Below are 18,339 nucleotides of genomic sequence, written 5' to 3'. Positions count from 1 at the left end.
GCCCATGTCAAACTGTATTAATATTGCATTCAGAGTTCATTTTACAGAACGCCTCAAATGTTTCTGTTTTCATTAGTTTTTATGACACACGTGATAAAATCACATGCAATGATGACCAAAACCCCTTCTGAAAAAAGAATAGTTGAAAGAAACCTAAGGAATATGTAGCCATCTCTGAAATACTTAAATCTCAAAAGTAATATATAAGCTTACAAGTAAGACTAATTTGAACATCTCTCAAGCCTCAAACCTCTTATTCCAACTCCTTTAAAAGCAAAATTTCTTTCCCTGAGGAAAAAGAAAACAATTTAAAAGGGCTTGCAGGATCAAAAAAACACTGGGAAAAACAGAACAACTCGGGAACTCCCTACCATCCTTTACCATTCTATCTCATCCCACCCAAAAAAAGAGAGTATAAAATACCCAAGGTTTTAAACAATAAAAAAGGCTATGAGATTTGTTCAGAAAACACAAATCTTCTGTTCAACACAAACTACATACATTAAGAAGGCAGAGAGAGGTTGTCTTTCATGAAATCTGGATTGCACATGTCTGGCAAGAAAAAAAAAGATTAATAATCTATCACAAAGTCCCACAACTGGTGATTCAAAGTGAAAGCTTTCACTACTTACACCATATGTAAATACACATATATACATGCTGCTTATAATCCCTTGATCTGCAGAGAAAGAGAACTGATACTCTACTGTGAAAATCGTCAGTGGGTAGACATTTTAAAATCCTTTCCCACATGAAAAGATTCCTGAAAAAGAGATCAGAAGACAACAAAAAAGCACTCAATATATAAGGAGTCGTAAATCCAGTATGAAGTAGTATCTATTACACAAAGGGAGAACATGCAATAGAGTGATTAGGAAAGTCAAACATGAATTAGTTCAGTAACACAGAGGCATATATAAACCCCTCAAAAGCATTTTATGAAACAGAAACCCACATATATCAAAAAATATTTCTATTGTTAGCAATGAGATAATATCAAGCCAAATAAATCTTAATAATTAATAATAAAGTTTATTATACTTTCTCCAAGGGGGGGAATCTGTTTGAAGAATTAAATAACTAACCTCAAGGCAGGATATATACCTTCTTTAAGTACCACAAGTCAAATGTTTACTATAAATTTTATTAAAATGTTTACTATAAATGTTATTAAAATGCAAGACAATAACTCTAGGGGTACTAGAATAAAATATGCTATATATTTTGAATAGTCATTGCCTGATTCTATTAAAGAAACTCTTACTGTACCTAAATATGTAAGCTCTATATTATGGAGTATATACTTCATTTATTAACAACAATAATTCAGAGTAATAATGGTGAATGCTAGGTATTGTGCTACCCAAACACATCTGAAAGAAAATGTTCACAATGCAAAGACACTCTCATCTAAGTGAGATGATAGAATGATGATGACAATATCAACAACAAATGTATAGAGGGCTTTTAATGTGCCAATTGTTCTTCTGACACGTTAAATACATATCATCCTCAGAAACACTCAATGAAGTAGTCTCCTTTCCCATTTAATAGAGATCTAAGTCACAAAGAGAGTTTAAAAACTGCCCTAGTTCACACGTTTAATAAATAGCAGAGGTAGGATTCAAACCCAGGCATGGCTCCAGATTCTATACTCTTAACAATTACATTATGAAATTATAGAAAACTATAACTTCAATCTTTTATTTCTCTGTAATTTGTCTTTGATTCCAGTTCTCATCTGGAAAATGGATCAATAATAGCTCTCACCTTAGAGCTGTTAAATCCTCATATGAAGATTAAATGCAATAACATACAAACAGTAATGAATTTAGAAAGTACCTGGCACATAACAAGTACTATATAACAAGTACTGTTCTTAAAATACTCAGCAAATGTCTGACATTGGAGTTGAGATAAACATCACTGTTCTATATCTACCTGAATTAACCAAGAAGAATGATCCTAATGTGTCCTTTATACTTCTAAAAATGTGGTAATTAAAGAAAACTGGAGCCAGGTATGATGGCGCACACCTGTAATCCCAGCAGCTCAGGAAGCTGAAGAAGGATCCCAAGTTTAAAGACAACTTCAGCAACTTAGAAAGGTCCTAAGCAACTGAGTTAGACCCTGTCTCAAAATAAAGGGGGTCACGGGGCGCTGTGGATGTGGCTCAGTAGTTAAGCACCCCTAGGTTCAATCACCAATACCAAAAAAGAAAACTGGATTTTCCAATTATTTCCATTATAAAATAAGAAGAGTACCATCAGTCTTCAGGAAGAAATATACTATCACTTAAAAGTTGTTCTCTTCAGTCTATTATTCTCCATTCTACCCAGTAACACAGAAATAGATCTCATCCTGATAAAGGTAGATACTAACAAGTTCTCTAATACAACAACTGAACACTTACATAAATTTTAATACACAAAACCTACCTGGTATTTTAACATAATCCTCATTGCACAGCTGGATATTACGAAAGGTTTCAACCAGAGTGCTATTCTCAGTCAGAGCTTGGCTCTATTACAGAGCTACGAATTATGAAGCCTAAAACCCACAGCAATTTTCTAGTCCAGGAATCAGTGCTGATCAACATTTAAATTTGCTTCTAATTTTTTGCTTTTGCAACATTATTATACAGGTCACATTGTACAACTATGCTGAGATTTCTCAAAGTTATAGGACTAGAACCATCAAATGAATACTATAGTACATACATACTCTTAAGAGATCATCAAATTACTCCTAAAAGTAGCTGTTTTAATTTGAACTCCTAAGAGTAAATGGGCATATGACAATTGAGGGTGAGGAGAGATTAGCACTGATTCAAGTACAAGAACTAACCTGAGTTTATAGTTAATTTGTTTAGTTATTTGTCTCTCCTCTGAAACTTCAAACTGAAGGAATTTTTAAAAAGCAAAATAAATAACAGAAAATTACCACAGAAGAGTCTAAAAAATATAGAAACATTTCCATGGAGAGAGTCAAAATCAAAAATAGGGAAAGAATCTGTAACAAAAGGAGTAATCTATCAAGTAAACTTAACAGGGCTCCAAGCATAGAAACATAGTACAGGGTCAAAGGGCTCCAGTGAATAAAAGGGATAAAAAGGTAATTTTTTCACAGAAGCTGAAAAGAAGAAAATAGCTCTAGCCTCCAATACACCTCCATTCGCAAGTACATGCAAGATTACATATATTCTGGCATCACTCCCCAGAACAGAACAAAACAAAAAGGAGAGAGGTCTTCCCTCTAAAAGCAAAAGTCCAATTAATTCACCCTAAGGTTATGCATGTCAGTCAAAATGCATTGCCCAGATGCTTCCAGTGAGAGCTAGTCAGCCTTCCTGTCTCAAGGGCAAAACAAGAATAAATAAAACAATGAAATGATAATCCCAGAAGAGATGATTCAGGAATCAGAAAATAACTTTTTAAAAGACCCATTATTCTTAGAGCAATTTGAAAAGTGTTTGCTTCCATGTATCAATCAGCAACACTACATTTTGGAAATAACCAAAACAGAAAGATTTCTTATAAATTAAAATACTTAAAAAAGAGTTCTTGTACATTAAAATATAACTGCTGAAATAAAAAGTTCTAAGAATTAGAAACTAAAGTAGATTAAATTACCTCCACCCTCCCATAAAAGAGCAGAATATATATTTTATATATATATATATATATATAAAATATATATATATATCCATATCCCCCAGGAGACTCATCCAATGAAGAAAATAGAAGAGGGAATTATCAAAGAAAATTTTCCAAAACTAAGGAAAGACAAGGGTTTATATTAAAAGGAAATACTGAATGCTGAGCATAACTAGTAAAAAGGATTCACACCTACACATATCTTTGTGAACTACCTTATTTCTTGTAAAATATCAGAATAAAAAGAAAAGCCCAAATTTTTCCAAGGGAAGGGGGAACCTACAACTAAATAAGATGATGGCAGGCAACACTGGATACTAGAAGATAATGGAGGAAAAGTCTCAAGGCTCCAAGGAAAAAAAGCTATTTTCAATTTAAAGTGCTATGTAAGTTGACTATCAACCAAATTAATTAAAGACATTTTCAGATACACAAGGACTCAAATAGTTGACCTTTTATTCTTATATCATAAAGATGAATACTTAGGAAGAATATAAAACAAAGGTGAAAAGCCAAGGAAACAGGAAATATATATAAGAAAATGATGGCACTAACCCAGGAATCCAGTGAAAAGAAATTCCAAGGATGCAGTTGTACAGCAGACCTAAAAAGCAATGAGTCTACATTAGAACAAGAAATTAGGAAGTGCCAAAGAATGTCTTCTCAAAGAAGTATTATAAACATTTCAAGAAACAGATAAAATATGTAGGAAGCTAGAAGACATTAGCAAAATGATAAGGATGGCATATGCTGCTCTTTACAACATGGACAAAAAGTAGGAAAAATTCCAAGAAAAAACAAAAAAATGTAAAAACATGATCCTAATATAAACCCATCAACTTAAAATATTGCGACAATTTTCACCAATTGATGAAGTGTGAGAAAAGTAAAATCCATTAAACCAGATGCCAGGAGCATTCTCTTGGTGACTTAGGTATATGACACTGGGGCTTTAGAGATTGAAATAAAATTTCAGCATACACTTGTTTCCTCTTCTAAAATGTCTTCTGCCTTCTCTTCCCTGACTCATTCATTTATTCATTCAATCCTTCAACAAATATTTACTAAGCATCCCTTATGTCAAGCTTGTTCAGAAGCTAAACAGTGAACAACAATGACAGTAATAACACACACACATATCCTATCCTATCCTTTTGAAGCCTATATTCATTGACTCCTACTCTTTCAACAATCTGCTAAGCATTTCTTTCTCTGAACTACAATAGGCTAAGTGCTTCTCCTTTATTTGCTCCTAAAGAACTCTTAATTCTACAAAATTAAATTTAGCTTTTTACATACCTATTACCTCATCTTCTGTGTAAATCCATACAAAAAGAACATTTATTAGTGTTACTTATATGTCCAGTGAGGTAAGCATAGATCAATAAATGTGTTTTGAACTTTTTCATCTAACTGACATGTAAATAAAATTGCCAATGTAAAGCTCTATATTAATGTTATTTGTTGCTCAACAGATGAGGAAACTGAAGTCCTTGTCAATTAAATTATTTTCCTCACACAATAAATCTAGTTTGTAGAGAACCAAAACTACAATGCATACTACTGAAAATCTGGGGTCACACTCTTTCTACTATACTAGGTTGAATTAAAACAAGTGGCCAAATCAAAAAAATGAGCCTAAATGGGAAAGAATATCCTTAGGCAATTTCTTAGAATGGTTCCAAGTATACAATAAACATCTGAGACACAGACTCTATTTCTTCCATATGTCAAAACATAGCTTTACAATTATGTAATGATCATTTTGAAAGCCTCTAATCAAAAATATAACCTATCTTTTAAAAGCTTCAATTTCACAGAGCTGTACATTTCTATTTTGCAGCATATAATATTTGCAATGCACAAATGTTTAGAGATGTTAAATGGCATTTAATATAAAATAAACTGGTTCATAAAAAATTTCTTCACAAGGGAAGTTTCAAATAGTATTCCCCCAAATACGTGAACTTTTTAATTCCTTTTAACTCAAAAAAACAATTAGTTGCTTAAGAAAATAATGCTTATATTAATTTACATTAACAACAACAAAAACAAAGCTCCTTCTCTTGAGCCAAAGGAAGCCTATAAAGTTATTAAAACACATATTTTAAAATAAAAGTGAAAAAATTAAATGCAGAAACATTTTCTAACTTTTGTAAAAATCAGAGAACTAAGGTAACATATCCTGGTATTTCATACATACCAAAGCTACTAACAAGCATACTATTATTGCCTGTTCAATAATTCACATTATTAATACCAAATAGCAGTAGCCACGCAAATTACAACTTATCCACAAAAATATAACATTAAATGGATTGGTTGGGTCATTTTATATTCACAGAATAAGCAGTAGAGGAATTGATTCTGTTTCAATTCAAAGAACATTTATCAAAGACTTGCTAGGTATCAGTTATTCTAGGCACTTAGAATATTTCCAAGATGAATACATCAAAACTCCAAGGGAAGGCAATTACACCTACTCTTCTCTCAAATATTAACAACTGACTAAGAAATATGATTTCCAAGAGTGGGACAACATAGCTGAGTTATCTACAAAGAGGTTATACCAGACTTAAAAGATGGTTTAAAATGATATAAAAAACATCAGTTATCAAATGTATATGATACCAAGAGCTGAGCTGTGTTTGTATGTCCAACTGCAGAAATATGGAATTTAAGTCACATACACAACTTTACAGATTCCAAGAATACTAATAAAAATAGTGATTTCTACTCATAATAAATCCAGGAGTGTCAGAAAAACTATTAATAACCACTGGAATATAATGCAGTTTCACTTTCACTGAAATTTTAATACCACTTCTATTAACTGCCACAATTACAATTCTTTACTAACTTACCTGCCAACTCTGAACTACCTTCTCCATATTAAGCATCAGCACTTCCTCACATCCTCACCCTTTAGTACTGAGTCTCAGTTACAATAATTAGATGTGCCTTATCAACCCCCAAACTTAGTTCTATGCCTTTATCTTTTCCTAAATGCCAACACCTCCCCCCAAAAAAAAAAAAAATCACAGGTCAAATTTTGAAGTACCTCCTTTAATATTTTTGCTACTAACCAGATACTTCATTTTTTAACTTTTTAAAGATATGTGATGTGAAATACACACAACTATTAGCAAACAGTCAAGTCCTGCAAATTGATCAAAAAGGCTAACAACAACAAAAGGCAAAGGATAGGAACAAAAAGCAACGTAATTATAATGATCACAGTACTTATTGTGCTCTTTATGTTGTAAGTATGTGATAAAGATTTGCCCAATTAAGTAATTATTAACTAAATAAACAATAAACTACCTGGCAAATTTAAGCCAGGCATTCATGGATACAAATACACTAAAACAGAAAGGAAGAGGAACACTCAAAATGCAAGAGAGATTGAGGCAACAGCAGACACGCAGACACCAAAATATGAATCCAGTTTTTATTCCAGGAGCCAGTTCTTACTGTGAAGCTGGAGTCTACAGGGTATGATAAAACAGGGGCAAGTTATGAAACTGGATGGGCAGGAGAGAAGCAAGATATAAAAAATACTTACACCTCAGTCTAAAAAAAGAAATTGGACTTAAATGTTTTTTAAAAGGCATGTAACTTAATCAGATTTGTTTTTTCCTGTGCTTTTAGTTTTAAGTTTTCAAGGAAACATCTGATCAAAATAGACAGCAGTTGATTATTTAAAATCAAGAATTCTTTTTCCCTAATGAGATGTCTTTCAAAGATAAGCATAAATCTACAAAAAGTATATTACAAAGGTGGTATTCCAAGAGTCACCACTCTTAAACAAATTTTAAAAATCTAGAGACCCATTATAAACTTTCTAAACCATCACCTATTTTTGTTTCTTCTCTATGATAAGACTTGATATCATAAATTATAGTCAAGATTCAAAGAAAAGTTTCAAATAAAGTCATGTGAATTATCCACTCCTCTGAGAAAATTTACTATAAAAAGGGTTATGACCTGCCAATATATAAAAAATCAACTGAACTAAATTTAAGGTCTCATGTCTAACAGAACTATGCTATGTCAGAGCATCTGAGAGTCTATTTGGGCACTAATCTGATCTTTTTCTTTATTTGTGTTTTATTCACAATTTCAAGATAAACAAAAAAATAAGAATTTTAGATTAATAAAGGTTACAGTTGTTAATACAGTCTTATACCCTGAGACCATATATGATTTTAGTGAATATAATCACCAGAAAAGTCATTTCAAGAGCTGTTAGACAAACCAGATAACAGAGTAAAAGGAAATATAGGCACAAGTAAACAAACTCCTGTCTGAGAAGTCAACACCAAGGAACAGACCCCAGACAGAATGTGGATTTCAGGGACAAGATTAAAACTACTAAAATGATTCAGAGGAAGCACTAGGGCATTAGGCAAGAACCAACACAAAAAGTCAAATAGGATCTTACTTATATAATGAAAAGAAGGGTTCCTGGATAAAAAGTAAACATGCCAAATGGATAATTGGCAAAATTAAGCAATATGGTCAGACAGGGATAGACCAACAGCAAAGATGAGAGTACAACAGTGAATAATAAGAATATATAAAAATGTTGTTCTTATTAACCAACTGGAAAATATGACAACAAAAAGAAGACATCATTCATGACAGCAGTAAAAATGACAAAGCGCTCAGACATAAGTCAAATTTAAAATGTGGAAGATTTTCAAGGAAAAGATTTACAAGCATTTAAAGACATAAAAGGAGAACCGAATATAAAAACATTCTATGACCATGGATGGAAAAATATCAATCAAACCAAATTAATATAGAAATTAAATGTAATTGCACTCAAAAATCCCTCAAGATTTTTCATGGAACTTGATATCTTATTCTAAAAATCATATGGAGGATTCAAGGAAACAAAAACAATTATAGGAACTTCCATCCCAGATTATCAAACATTCCACAAAATGAAAATCATACATCTGTTGCAAAAGTAGACAAATAATTAAACAGAATAGCTGGAACAGAGAAGCCAAACACAGAATCATGTATATACAGAACCCTAGTAGAGTAGGTTTATAAGTCAGTTGGAAAAGAAATATAATTATGTTATGATCATTAGATTTCTACACAGAAGGAAAATAAAAACAGAATCCTTCCTCAACGCACTCACAAAAATAAATTCCAGCTAAAGATCTAACTGTTAAAAACTCAAACTTCTAGAAAAGACTCCTGCTTTTGGTATGGTGCACTATATAATTCAGACCATTATCGCTGTAAAAAAAGAAAACTAAATGAATGGGCAAAATATATTTTAAAATAAAATAAAGATATAAAAAGCAGTCTCTTTTGTCTGGAGTCAAGAGGTAATAAAAGAAGAAAACCAAAGAGGTTAACCTAGCAATGAGGGCCACTTTTCTCAAGAGCTATCTAAATTATGGATTAGAGCTCAAGAGGCTAGGAAACAAAGCAAGCTTTTGAAGGACTTATTTAAGAGGGGAGAGGGGAGGGAGAGAGAGAATAAACACTGAGAAATCAAAACCTACAAAGAAGTTGGAAAGCCCAAGAACATTAAAGGACTATGCCCAGACATAATGAAAAATCAAAGCTCAGATTCAAATTTTTTCTAATCCTGACTGGATTAAGGTGATCCAGGACTGCTAATTCTAACCACCAGGAAGCAAACAAAACCTTTTTTGGAAGAAGATTTCATTATTCAAAAATTCAAATAATATATACTACTTTTATATGTCTATCACTCTTTTTTAAAGAGCACAGATGAAAATCAAGAGAAACAAGAAGTAGAAACAGACCCACAAGGGATTGAAATAATAAAGTTATCAGATAAAATTAAATAATTATGATGTTCTATGAAATAAGGGATAAAATTTTACATTTCTGCAAGAAGCTGGAGAATTTTTAAAAGACTCGAACTAAAATTCTGGAGTTTAAAATTTCAATATCTAAAATTGAAAAAGCAATGGATGATTTTAAAGCCTATTAGACATAGACAAAGAGAACTAGCATACTGGAAGACACATCAGAAGAAAATAGCCAGAAACTTGCAGGGGGAGAAAAAAGAAAATACAAAAATAAATATAGAAGAAGGGGGGGGGACTAAACTAAAATACATGCCTTTGGAATCCCAGAAGAGAGATGGAGATACAAGCATTAAAGTAAAAATAAATGAGTTTTCCAAAACCAATGACAAATACCAAGTCACAGAAACAAAATGCAATAGAACCAAACAAGGGATAAATGTCAACAAAACTACAACTAAACATATGAAAGTAAAGCTTCTAAAACACAATGGTAAAAATCTTATAAAGCAACTAGAGGCGGGAGTCGAGGGGGGTAGAGTATGTTCAAAGAAGCAACAGCAAAATGTATCAGTAGAGACAATGGAAGCTAAATAATTATGAGATGGTATCTTTAAATGCTTAAAGAAATTGCTAGTCTAAAATTTTTCACCCAGTAAACAAATGGTTCAAAAATGAAGTGAAACAGATTTATGCTGCCCCCCAAAAAAAGATACCTTGTCACCATTTACCCATATAAAAGTAAATATGAATAGATAATCTTCAGGCAACTAAGAAATGCAGAAAGAAATAAACAGCAATAAAAAGCTAAGTACATGGATAAATGTAAATTATGACAATATAAAATAGCAAAAATTATTTGTGCTTTTTAAAATGTACACACAACTAAAAGAAATAACAAAACATATAACCAAAGCAAAAGAGCATATAAGCCCTAGTTTAAAAAAAGTTGGCATATTCTTGGCAAAAGATAGTTTCATGACCATAAAAAACAACTACTCAATTTTATGCCTATTTAATAGATTGATAACTACCATGTCACAGGTTAGATTTCTAAAAGCTACCCAAACAGTAACATACGCTTCTGAAACGCAACACAATCAAGGTTATCACTACAGTGAATAATTCCATAAAATGATCAAATATTTACAATGTCTGGGCATTTGGGGAAAAAAAAACAAGATGATACAAATCCTATATTGGTAACCTCAACAATAATAGTAGTCTTTTTAGATAATCAATGAAGGTAAATATCCTCATTTTAGAAAAGAATAAAACTAATGTTCTTGAGATCTGATAGGAGTTGTCTGTCATCAAGACAACACACAAACAATAATAAACCTATAGCTCTTGACCAATCTCTTGTGTAACTCTGGGTGTTTTTCCACATATAAAAATTAGACTGCTACCATGATACCCCAGAATTAAGGTAACCATTCTATGAGAATAACAATTATACTATTCCAAATGTATTACTTACCAAAATGTTCAGTGCACTCTTCTAACAAAGAATATGAAGAGATAAAATATTTTTCTATGGTAATGATCATAATGATCATACCTATCTTTAAGAACTACGGTATACCTTCACAGTTTGTTAATTATTGGCAACAAGAAATAAATGTGTTGGATCAAATACTTTCTACGTCTCAAACTGGTAACATTAACATTTAAAATCATGAAAACAGAGATGTTTAAAATTTTTTCTATTTCATTCACTTTTTTAAAATATTTATTTTTTAGTTGTAGTTGGACACAATACCTTTATTTTATTTATTTATTTTTATGTCATGCTGAGGATCAAACCCAGGGCCTCACATGTGCTAGGCAAGCGCTCTACCACTGAGCCACAACCCCAGCCCTATTTCATTCACTTTTACTTCATACTCTTACTTGATAATTTTAAATACCAAATACACTGACTTTATCCCTGAAATCATTTTAAAACACTTCTCTAACTAGAGTATATTTTTTTCAATTATTGTTCTGCTACAAAAGAATCATCTGATTTACATAAATGCTAGTTAATCACCATAGAAATTCTAAAATATATAATTAGAATGTCACCGATCACTTAATCCATTCTGTCAAAACAAGGATTATTTTAACTTCTGTTTTACTTCCTTTAAAATAAATCTTATTTACTTTATTTTCTCTAACAGACAAAAACATTAGTAGGATAAGTTTACTATGTATTCCCCCAATCAAACTTTAAAATGATTCTGGTTAACCACAAATTGACTTAAGTAGTTAAGTATTTTTTCCTGAATATATTTTACTGAAATATGTCTAACAACAAAATAATGTAAAAATAAAATAGTAATTGAATTACTGTTCAACAGAATTATAAATTATTTCACTTATTCTTCTTAGCCAATCATAGATAAAATGATAGCTTTGGATCTTAGAAATTGTCCAAAGAGGGCTGGGGTCATGGCTGAGTGGTACAGTGCTTGCCTGGCATGCGGGAAGCACTGGATTAGATTCTCAGCACCACATAAAAATAAATAAAGTACACAATTTGATGTTTTACAAAAAGAAAAGAAAACAAAAATTGTCCAAATAAACTGATGCATTCTAGCTTCAAGTAAACAATTTTGTAAACAGCTCTTCTATTTAGGATTAAACATAACCATAAAAGCTTTTATTCAGTAACACACTTCACTAAAGTGACTTCACAAAAATAAAAACAAATATAAATTACCTAACTCTAGCACTTTCAGACATCTAGACAATATTTGGAAAAATAAACAGAAATTTTTATTTCAATTATTTTTAAAAATTCAGAACTATATAATTTCTTTAACCATAAATATTATGAAACAAATAATTCAAGCCATGATTTATGGGAACTCACAATAAAAAAATACACAAATACACTGATACCAAATTAAGAAGAAAAGTACCATAGAAATTACTCAGTGATTTGTCAAAAATTATTGTAATAAATAAGAAATCATGCAATCTTAACTCTGCCATAGAAAGATATGTGTCTGGTTCTCACACCACCTACTAGATGCCTTTCCACTGCTTAAAAGCTTCCCCCCTATACACACTAATATTTTCTTTGTAACAAAATATCACCTGGTTAGATTCTAAAATAGGAATCTTTAGAAATGAGATTAGCCAAACAATTTTTAAATACTTACTGTCTTGTTTCGTAATCTAATTATGTCTGAGACAGAGCCAGCTCCACAGTACTCCATAACAATCCACAGGTCTGTGTTCTTAAAGTAACTGCCATAGTACTTTACAACATACGGGCTAAAGAAAAGTACAATTAAATTTAGTTAATTCACAAAGAAAAATTTTTCTTAATCCCAATACAAGTATTTTCAACATTTCATAATGTTCCAATAAGTAAACTTAGTAAGTAAACTTCTATTGTACACAAAATTGTCTATATCTAGAGTTCACCAACTGTGTATTATTAATTTTAATTCATGGATGAAATTTAACAGGATTACAAACAAGAAGAGGTCCAAATGTTTTGATTTCCAAGGAAAATAATGCATCATTTTGGCAAAGGATTTACTATTTAACATAAAGAACAAATGAAAATATTTTTCTTTAACTAAAACATTTTAAATATAAATCTCCTAAAGAATTTTGCAATGCAGTCAAATATTAATACTCTAAAGTACTCTATATTTTAATGAAGCCAAACTTTTGAATTTTTTTCTTTCAAAAATTTTGGCTTGGGCTGGGGATGTGGCTCAAGTGGTAGCGCGCTCGCCTGGCATGTGTGCGGCCTGGGTTCGATCCTCAGCACCACATACAAATAAAGATGTGTCTGCCGAAAATTTAAAAAAATAAATAAATATTAAAAATTTAAAAAAAATTTTGGCCTTCGAAAATTCTGGAAAAAATTTTTTTTGCTTAAGTTAATTAAAATTATTGACAATTTAAAGTATTTCTGAACTAAGATTTGTAAGTCTTTCAGCGCAAAAGAGACTATTAAGTTGTTTTCAGAAATACTTAGAAAGGGATCATCATCACTAATACTTATTAAGTATGTACTACATAAACTCATAATGTAAGGGTCAGGGTTGTGGCTCAGTGGTAGAGTGGTTCGTGAGCACTGAGTTCAATCCCCAGCACCACATACAAATAAACAAATAAAATAAAGATTAAAAATTTTTTTTAAAAAACTCATAAAACATGTTAGCCAACTCAAAGAGGCAGAATATCCATAATCACAGAATATATAAATAAGGAAAAAAATAAAAAGTGTTTAAGGAGAAAATGACCATGGCGGAGCAATCAGAAAGAAATTTATAGAAGGGATTCTATTTGAAAGGATTATGAAGAAAAAACAAAAGTTAAAATCTCCAAAATATAGACAGAGAAGATAAATAAGAATATTCTAGAAAAGGGAAATAACATGAGCAAAGAGACAAATAGAAAGAAAAAATAAAATATGGCATGTTTAGAGTATAACATTCAATACATACTTCTATCTGGTAATAGCTACTATAAAACTGATAGCTACTTAACTAGGCATCACTTTTAGTAATAAGATAAAAGAACCAAATAATCAAAAAAATTAAAAATTACAATAATAAAAGAATACACAGGGTCTGGGGTCATAGATCAGTGGGAGAGCACTTGCCTTGCACTTGTGAGGCACTGGGTTCAATCGTTAGTACCACATAAAAATAAATCAATAAAATAAAGGTACTGTGTCCATCTACAACTAAAAAAATATTTTAAAAAGAATACACAAATACACCTTATCAAAAGAGATAAAGGGAAGACTTCTCAGTAGAACCTGTTATGATTTTAGCTAAGTCTTAAGGTCAAAGGTTTTCAGGTTGGTTGGAGCTTAAGGGCCTGAATTAGAGTGGCTACAGGGCTAGAATTCAATCATGTCATATCTCTATTGTTCCTCATTACCTCTTACATAGACTAGCTTCCCACTGTCAGTTTTCTCCCATTCTAATCTACACTTCTCACAACTGCCAAGATTACCTTTCTTTAAAACAAAACTAAACTGATCATATATATGCTTTCCTGATTTAAAAAACTCTAAGAACTCTAACTTCATTATCCAAAGCAGAAAGGCATAGTTATTTCATTTCATATCTAATATTTCAAAGTCTATCTCTTTACCCATATCTCTCATTACTCCCTGTTTTATGTTGAAAGTTTCCAGACATACTCAATTGTGCTAGGTGTTGGGAATGGAAAGTATGTATTATGAGTTCATGCCAGGCAAGGTGCTAAGGCAGGAGGATAACAAGTTCAAGGTCAGCCTCAGCAAGTTTGGGAGACTTTCAGCAACTTAGTGAGACCCTATCTCAAAATATAAAAAATAAAAAGGATTGGGAATGTAACTCAATGATGAATTGCTTCAGGTTAAATCCCGAATACAAAAAAAAAAAAAAAAAAAAGGAGTTTAGGGCTGGGGATATGGCTCAAGTGGTAGCGCGCTCGCCTAGCATGCATGAGGCACTGGGTTTGATACTCAGCACCACATAAAAATAAAATAAAGGTATTGTGGCCACCTAAAACTAAAACATAAATATTTTTTAAAAAGGAGTTTAAAAACATTCACTTGAACCATTTAACAAAAATACTTGTTTACACACAAATAAAACATATAGACTCATAGCATACAGAAAGTCAAAGCACAGGAATCTTGTGTGCTTTCTTTGCATACTCTTCTTCAAGGTATGAGTGCCTACAGAGAAACTTATTACAGGGAATAGTGTTCTTATTGACTATAAATTAGAACTACTTGTGAATCAGGTCCCATACCTAAGAGATTCAACTCAGTAGGTCTTTCAAACCTCTGCAGATGACTCAGATATGTATCTAGAGTACAGCTTCACTTCAAAAGAAAAGACAACATATTCTTCAAGGAAAAAACTCTTCAAATATTAATCTTTCTCATTCAGAATTTTGAAAGGTGTTAATAGTGAAATCAAGATTGTATTCACTGAAAGCACATAAAGATATGTATTTTATCTTGCCATAAACACAAGGTAGTCAACAATGATAAGAGTAAAACTGAAAGCTGTTATGAAAATTAGGGATTCTAACCTGGGCAGTTACCTGAAAAAAGAGCTCCCTATCTCCCCTTAGAAGTAAATAAAAAGAACACTTTAGGAAAAGATAAAAGTATCTTCAAAAAAAATTGTGGCCCATATTAATACACAATCAGGTAGATAAATCAAGTTTCAACTACTCTATATCATAAAATAATTTTAACCCAGAAAAAGCGTATAAGTAAGTAGAACTAAACAGTCATATCAAGGACACAAACTTTAATATAGTTTCTACCATTCCCTCAACATTCACTCTGTTCTTAGACCAGGCATTAGACCAGATAGCTGGTATGTACAGGTGAACCAGACATAATTCTGACCCTTACACAGTATACACCAGCATGAAATACAGTATTAGCAAAGCAATCCATAAATGAATAAAATTTATTAACCATGGTAAGAACAGTAGGAGAGATGCTATGAAAATAACTGGCTATGACTATATTTTGCATTCACCATTTCTGCAAATAAAATTGTTCCAGTTTATACAAAGGAATGCAATATATTCATTTTAAATGGTAGACCCTGACTTGGAAAGCACTCAAGTATATGAATAAACTTTGAAAGTAGATATGGATAGGCTATAACAATAAAATGTTCTCCCATCCATTGAGATTTTGTGAATTCCAAAATCCACAGATTAGGTAAAGAAGAAAATGCTTGAACCCTAGACTTCACAAAAAAATCTATAGTATTACTTATTGGTCATCATCTGATATTTTCTACATCAACATCCTTTTTATTTTAAAGCATTTACTATATCTTGCAATTATTTTCCCCAGAAAAATAAGATGTTCCACAACATCTTAGGTGAAAGCATTCTTGCAATCCATTTTAACTTCAATACCTTCCTTTTCATTTGTACAAACTAAAGAAGCAATGAATAAATTAACAAAGAAATTATCAAAAAATTAACAGATGGGATCTTACTGAATCCTCCATAGAATGATATTTAAACTAGGATATAATGGTTGACTAAAAGTTATCAGAGCATGTAAGGACCAAGACATGCCTATGCAAAATGTCTAAAAAAGAACAAAACACATTTGAAAACTTGAAAGGAGATCAATATGCATAGATAAAGTCAGTGCACAATAAAGTAGAACATAATGACATAAAGTAGATATAGGCAGATGCCAGATCATGAAAGGTCTCAAAACCAAGGTATGGCTGAGCTTTGTTCTACAATAGTAAACTGAAGAAATTTAAGCAAAAGCATAACATAATCTAATTTACACCTTTAAGATTTCTTTAGCTGCTGGGCAAGTTAGATATTTTAATTCTTTGAAACTTGAGACATTGATGAAACTGGAGGAACTGCCCCCTTTAGGATTAGCTAATTCCTCGAATTAACAAAGGAATTGACTATGAGCATGCCCCTCGTGTGAAAAACTAATCATTCTATAGCCTATACATCCAACTCTCATAATTTCACACCAGATTCACTATTGCCCTGCCCTAATCACCCCAGGGATAAGTACCAAAAGACAAGGGACAGCAACCTAGGCCACAGAGTTCAATAAAATTATTCCAACTAGCCAATCTTTTGTGAACACTGTTGAATCCTGTCTCTCCTACTCTTTCCCAGAGAGACCCCAATAAAAACTCTAGCCCATGTTCTCCCTTCACTTGCTCTGTCTCATGACAGATAGATATGTTTCACTGTATTGCCCCTAGTGACATGGCTGCTTCCTTTTTTGGGATCTATGCCTCTAATAATATATCTTTGTTTTTGTTATTACTATATCTTTTTAACTTTTTTCCCATGGCAATCATCTATTAATCTGTTAGTCTTATCATAATTAAATAACAATAAAACATTTGGGGAGGGGGAGGGTACTACGAGACTGAACCCAGGAAGGCTCTATCACTGAGCTCTATCACTATCAACCCTTTTTATTGTTTTATTTCGAAAGTGGGTCTTGCTAAATTGACAAGATTGGGCTCAAACTTTATGATCCTCCTGCCTCAGGCTCCCAAGTCACTGACTAGGATTACAGTCACGTACCACTGCACTAAGCAAAACCTGTTTTAAAAGAGAAAGTGGTAGATTGGATTAGAGTGAGTATAATAGAAACAGCAAAGAAAAGAAAATCAAAAGATATTTTCAAGATACATTCCATACAACTGGTAATGATATAGACAGGGAGCTGAGAATCAGTAAACAAATTTTCTTCTGTGCTTTAGCCACTGTGTCTCTTCAGTTGCACACAGAATATTCATTAAATTTCAAAGCTGTCCTTTAAAAAAAAAAAAAACCATTGAAAGTAGCACACATACTATTATAGGCTCAGAGAGTTCAAATGAGAATTCTAACACAAATCTATTTCTACTGACATAGATGTAATGCATTCAAAAATCATTCAAATTCATTCATGTATCATTTTTTAAATTATTAAACAAGCATTCACTGAACAACACAAATGGCCTAGTAGCAGATGCTAGGGAGAAAACTGGGGAGACTTAGTAACAAAGAAGAAAAGGCAGTTCAGGCAATGAGGAACCACTAAAGGAATTTATGAAATGAAATATCTTACCTTCTTTTTCTTCCCATATCATGCCTAATCATCACAACCTTTCCACTCCTTTATTGGTTTCCTATACTATTTATCCTAACAGACTTCCTGTACATCACAACTCAAAAAGAAAAAGGAAGTGAGAAAAAATATGAAACAAACTACAAACTCTTCTTATCCATTTATACCTTACAGGGCTGGGGATATAGTCAGTGGGAGAGTACCTGCCTAGAATATGCAAGGCCCCGAGTTCAATCCTCAAAGCCAGAACTGCAAAAAAAAAAAAAAAAAAAAAAAGAAGAAGAAGAAGAAAACA

General features: G+C 32.0%; 1 protein-coding gene across 5 annotated transcripts in view; it reads right to left on the bottom strand.

Annotated features, from left to right (window-relative positions):
* Nucleotides 1–18,339, bottom strand: part of Stk3 (serine/threonine kinase 3) — a 272,590-nt gene that overhangs the window by 200,588 nt on the left and 53,663 nt on the right. For all 5 annotated transcript variants that reach the window (XM_078016883.1, XM_040293823.2, XM_078016884.1 and 2 more), the window contains exon 4: nucleotides 12,607–12,721. In XM_078016883.1, the coding sequence (XP_077873009.1) occupies nucleotides 12,607–12,721 (115 nt within the window). The remainder of the gene's footprint in view (nucleotides 1–12,606; nucleotides 12,722–18,339) is intronic.

Source organism: Ictidomys tridecemlineatus, chromosome 7, assembly GCF_052094955.1.
Source record: "Ictidomys tridecemlineatus isolate mIctTri1 chromosome 7, mIctTri1.hap1, whole genome shotgun sequence".
Classification (NCBI taxonomy): domain Eukaryota; kingdom Metazoa; phylum Chordata; class Mammalia; order Rodentia; family Sciuridae; genus Ictidomys; species Ictidomys tridecemlineatus.
Note: the sequence above shows the minus strand (reverse complement) of the source record. Positions and strands in the feature narration are given on the sequence as shown.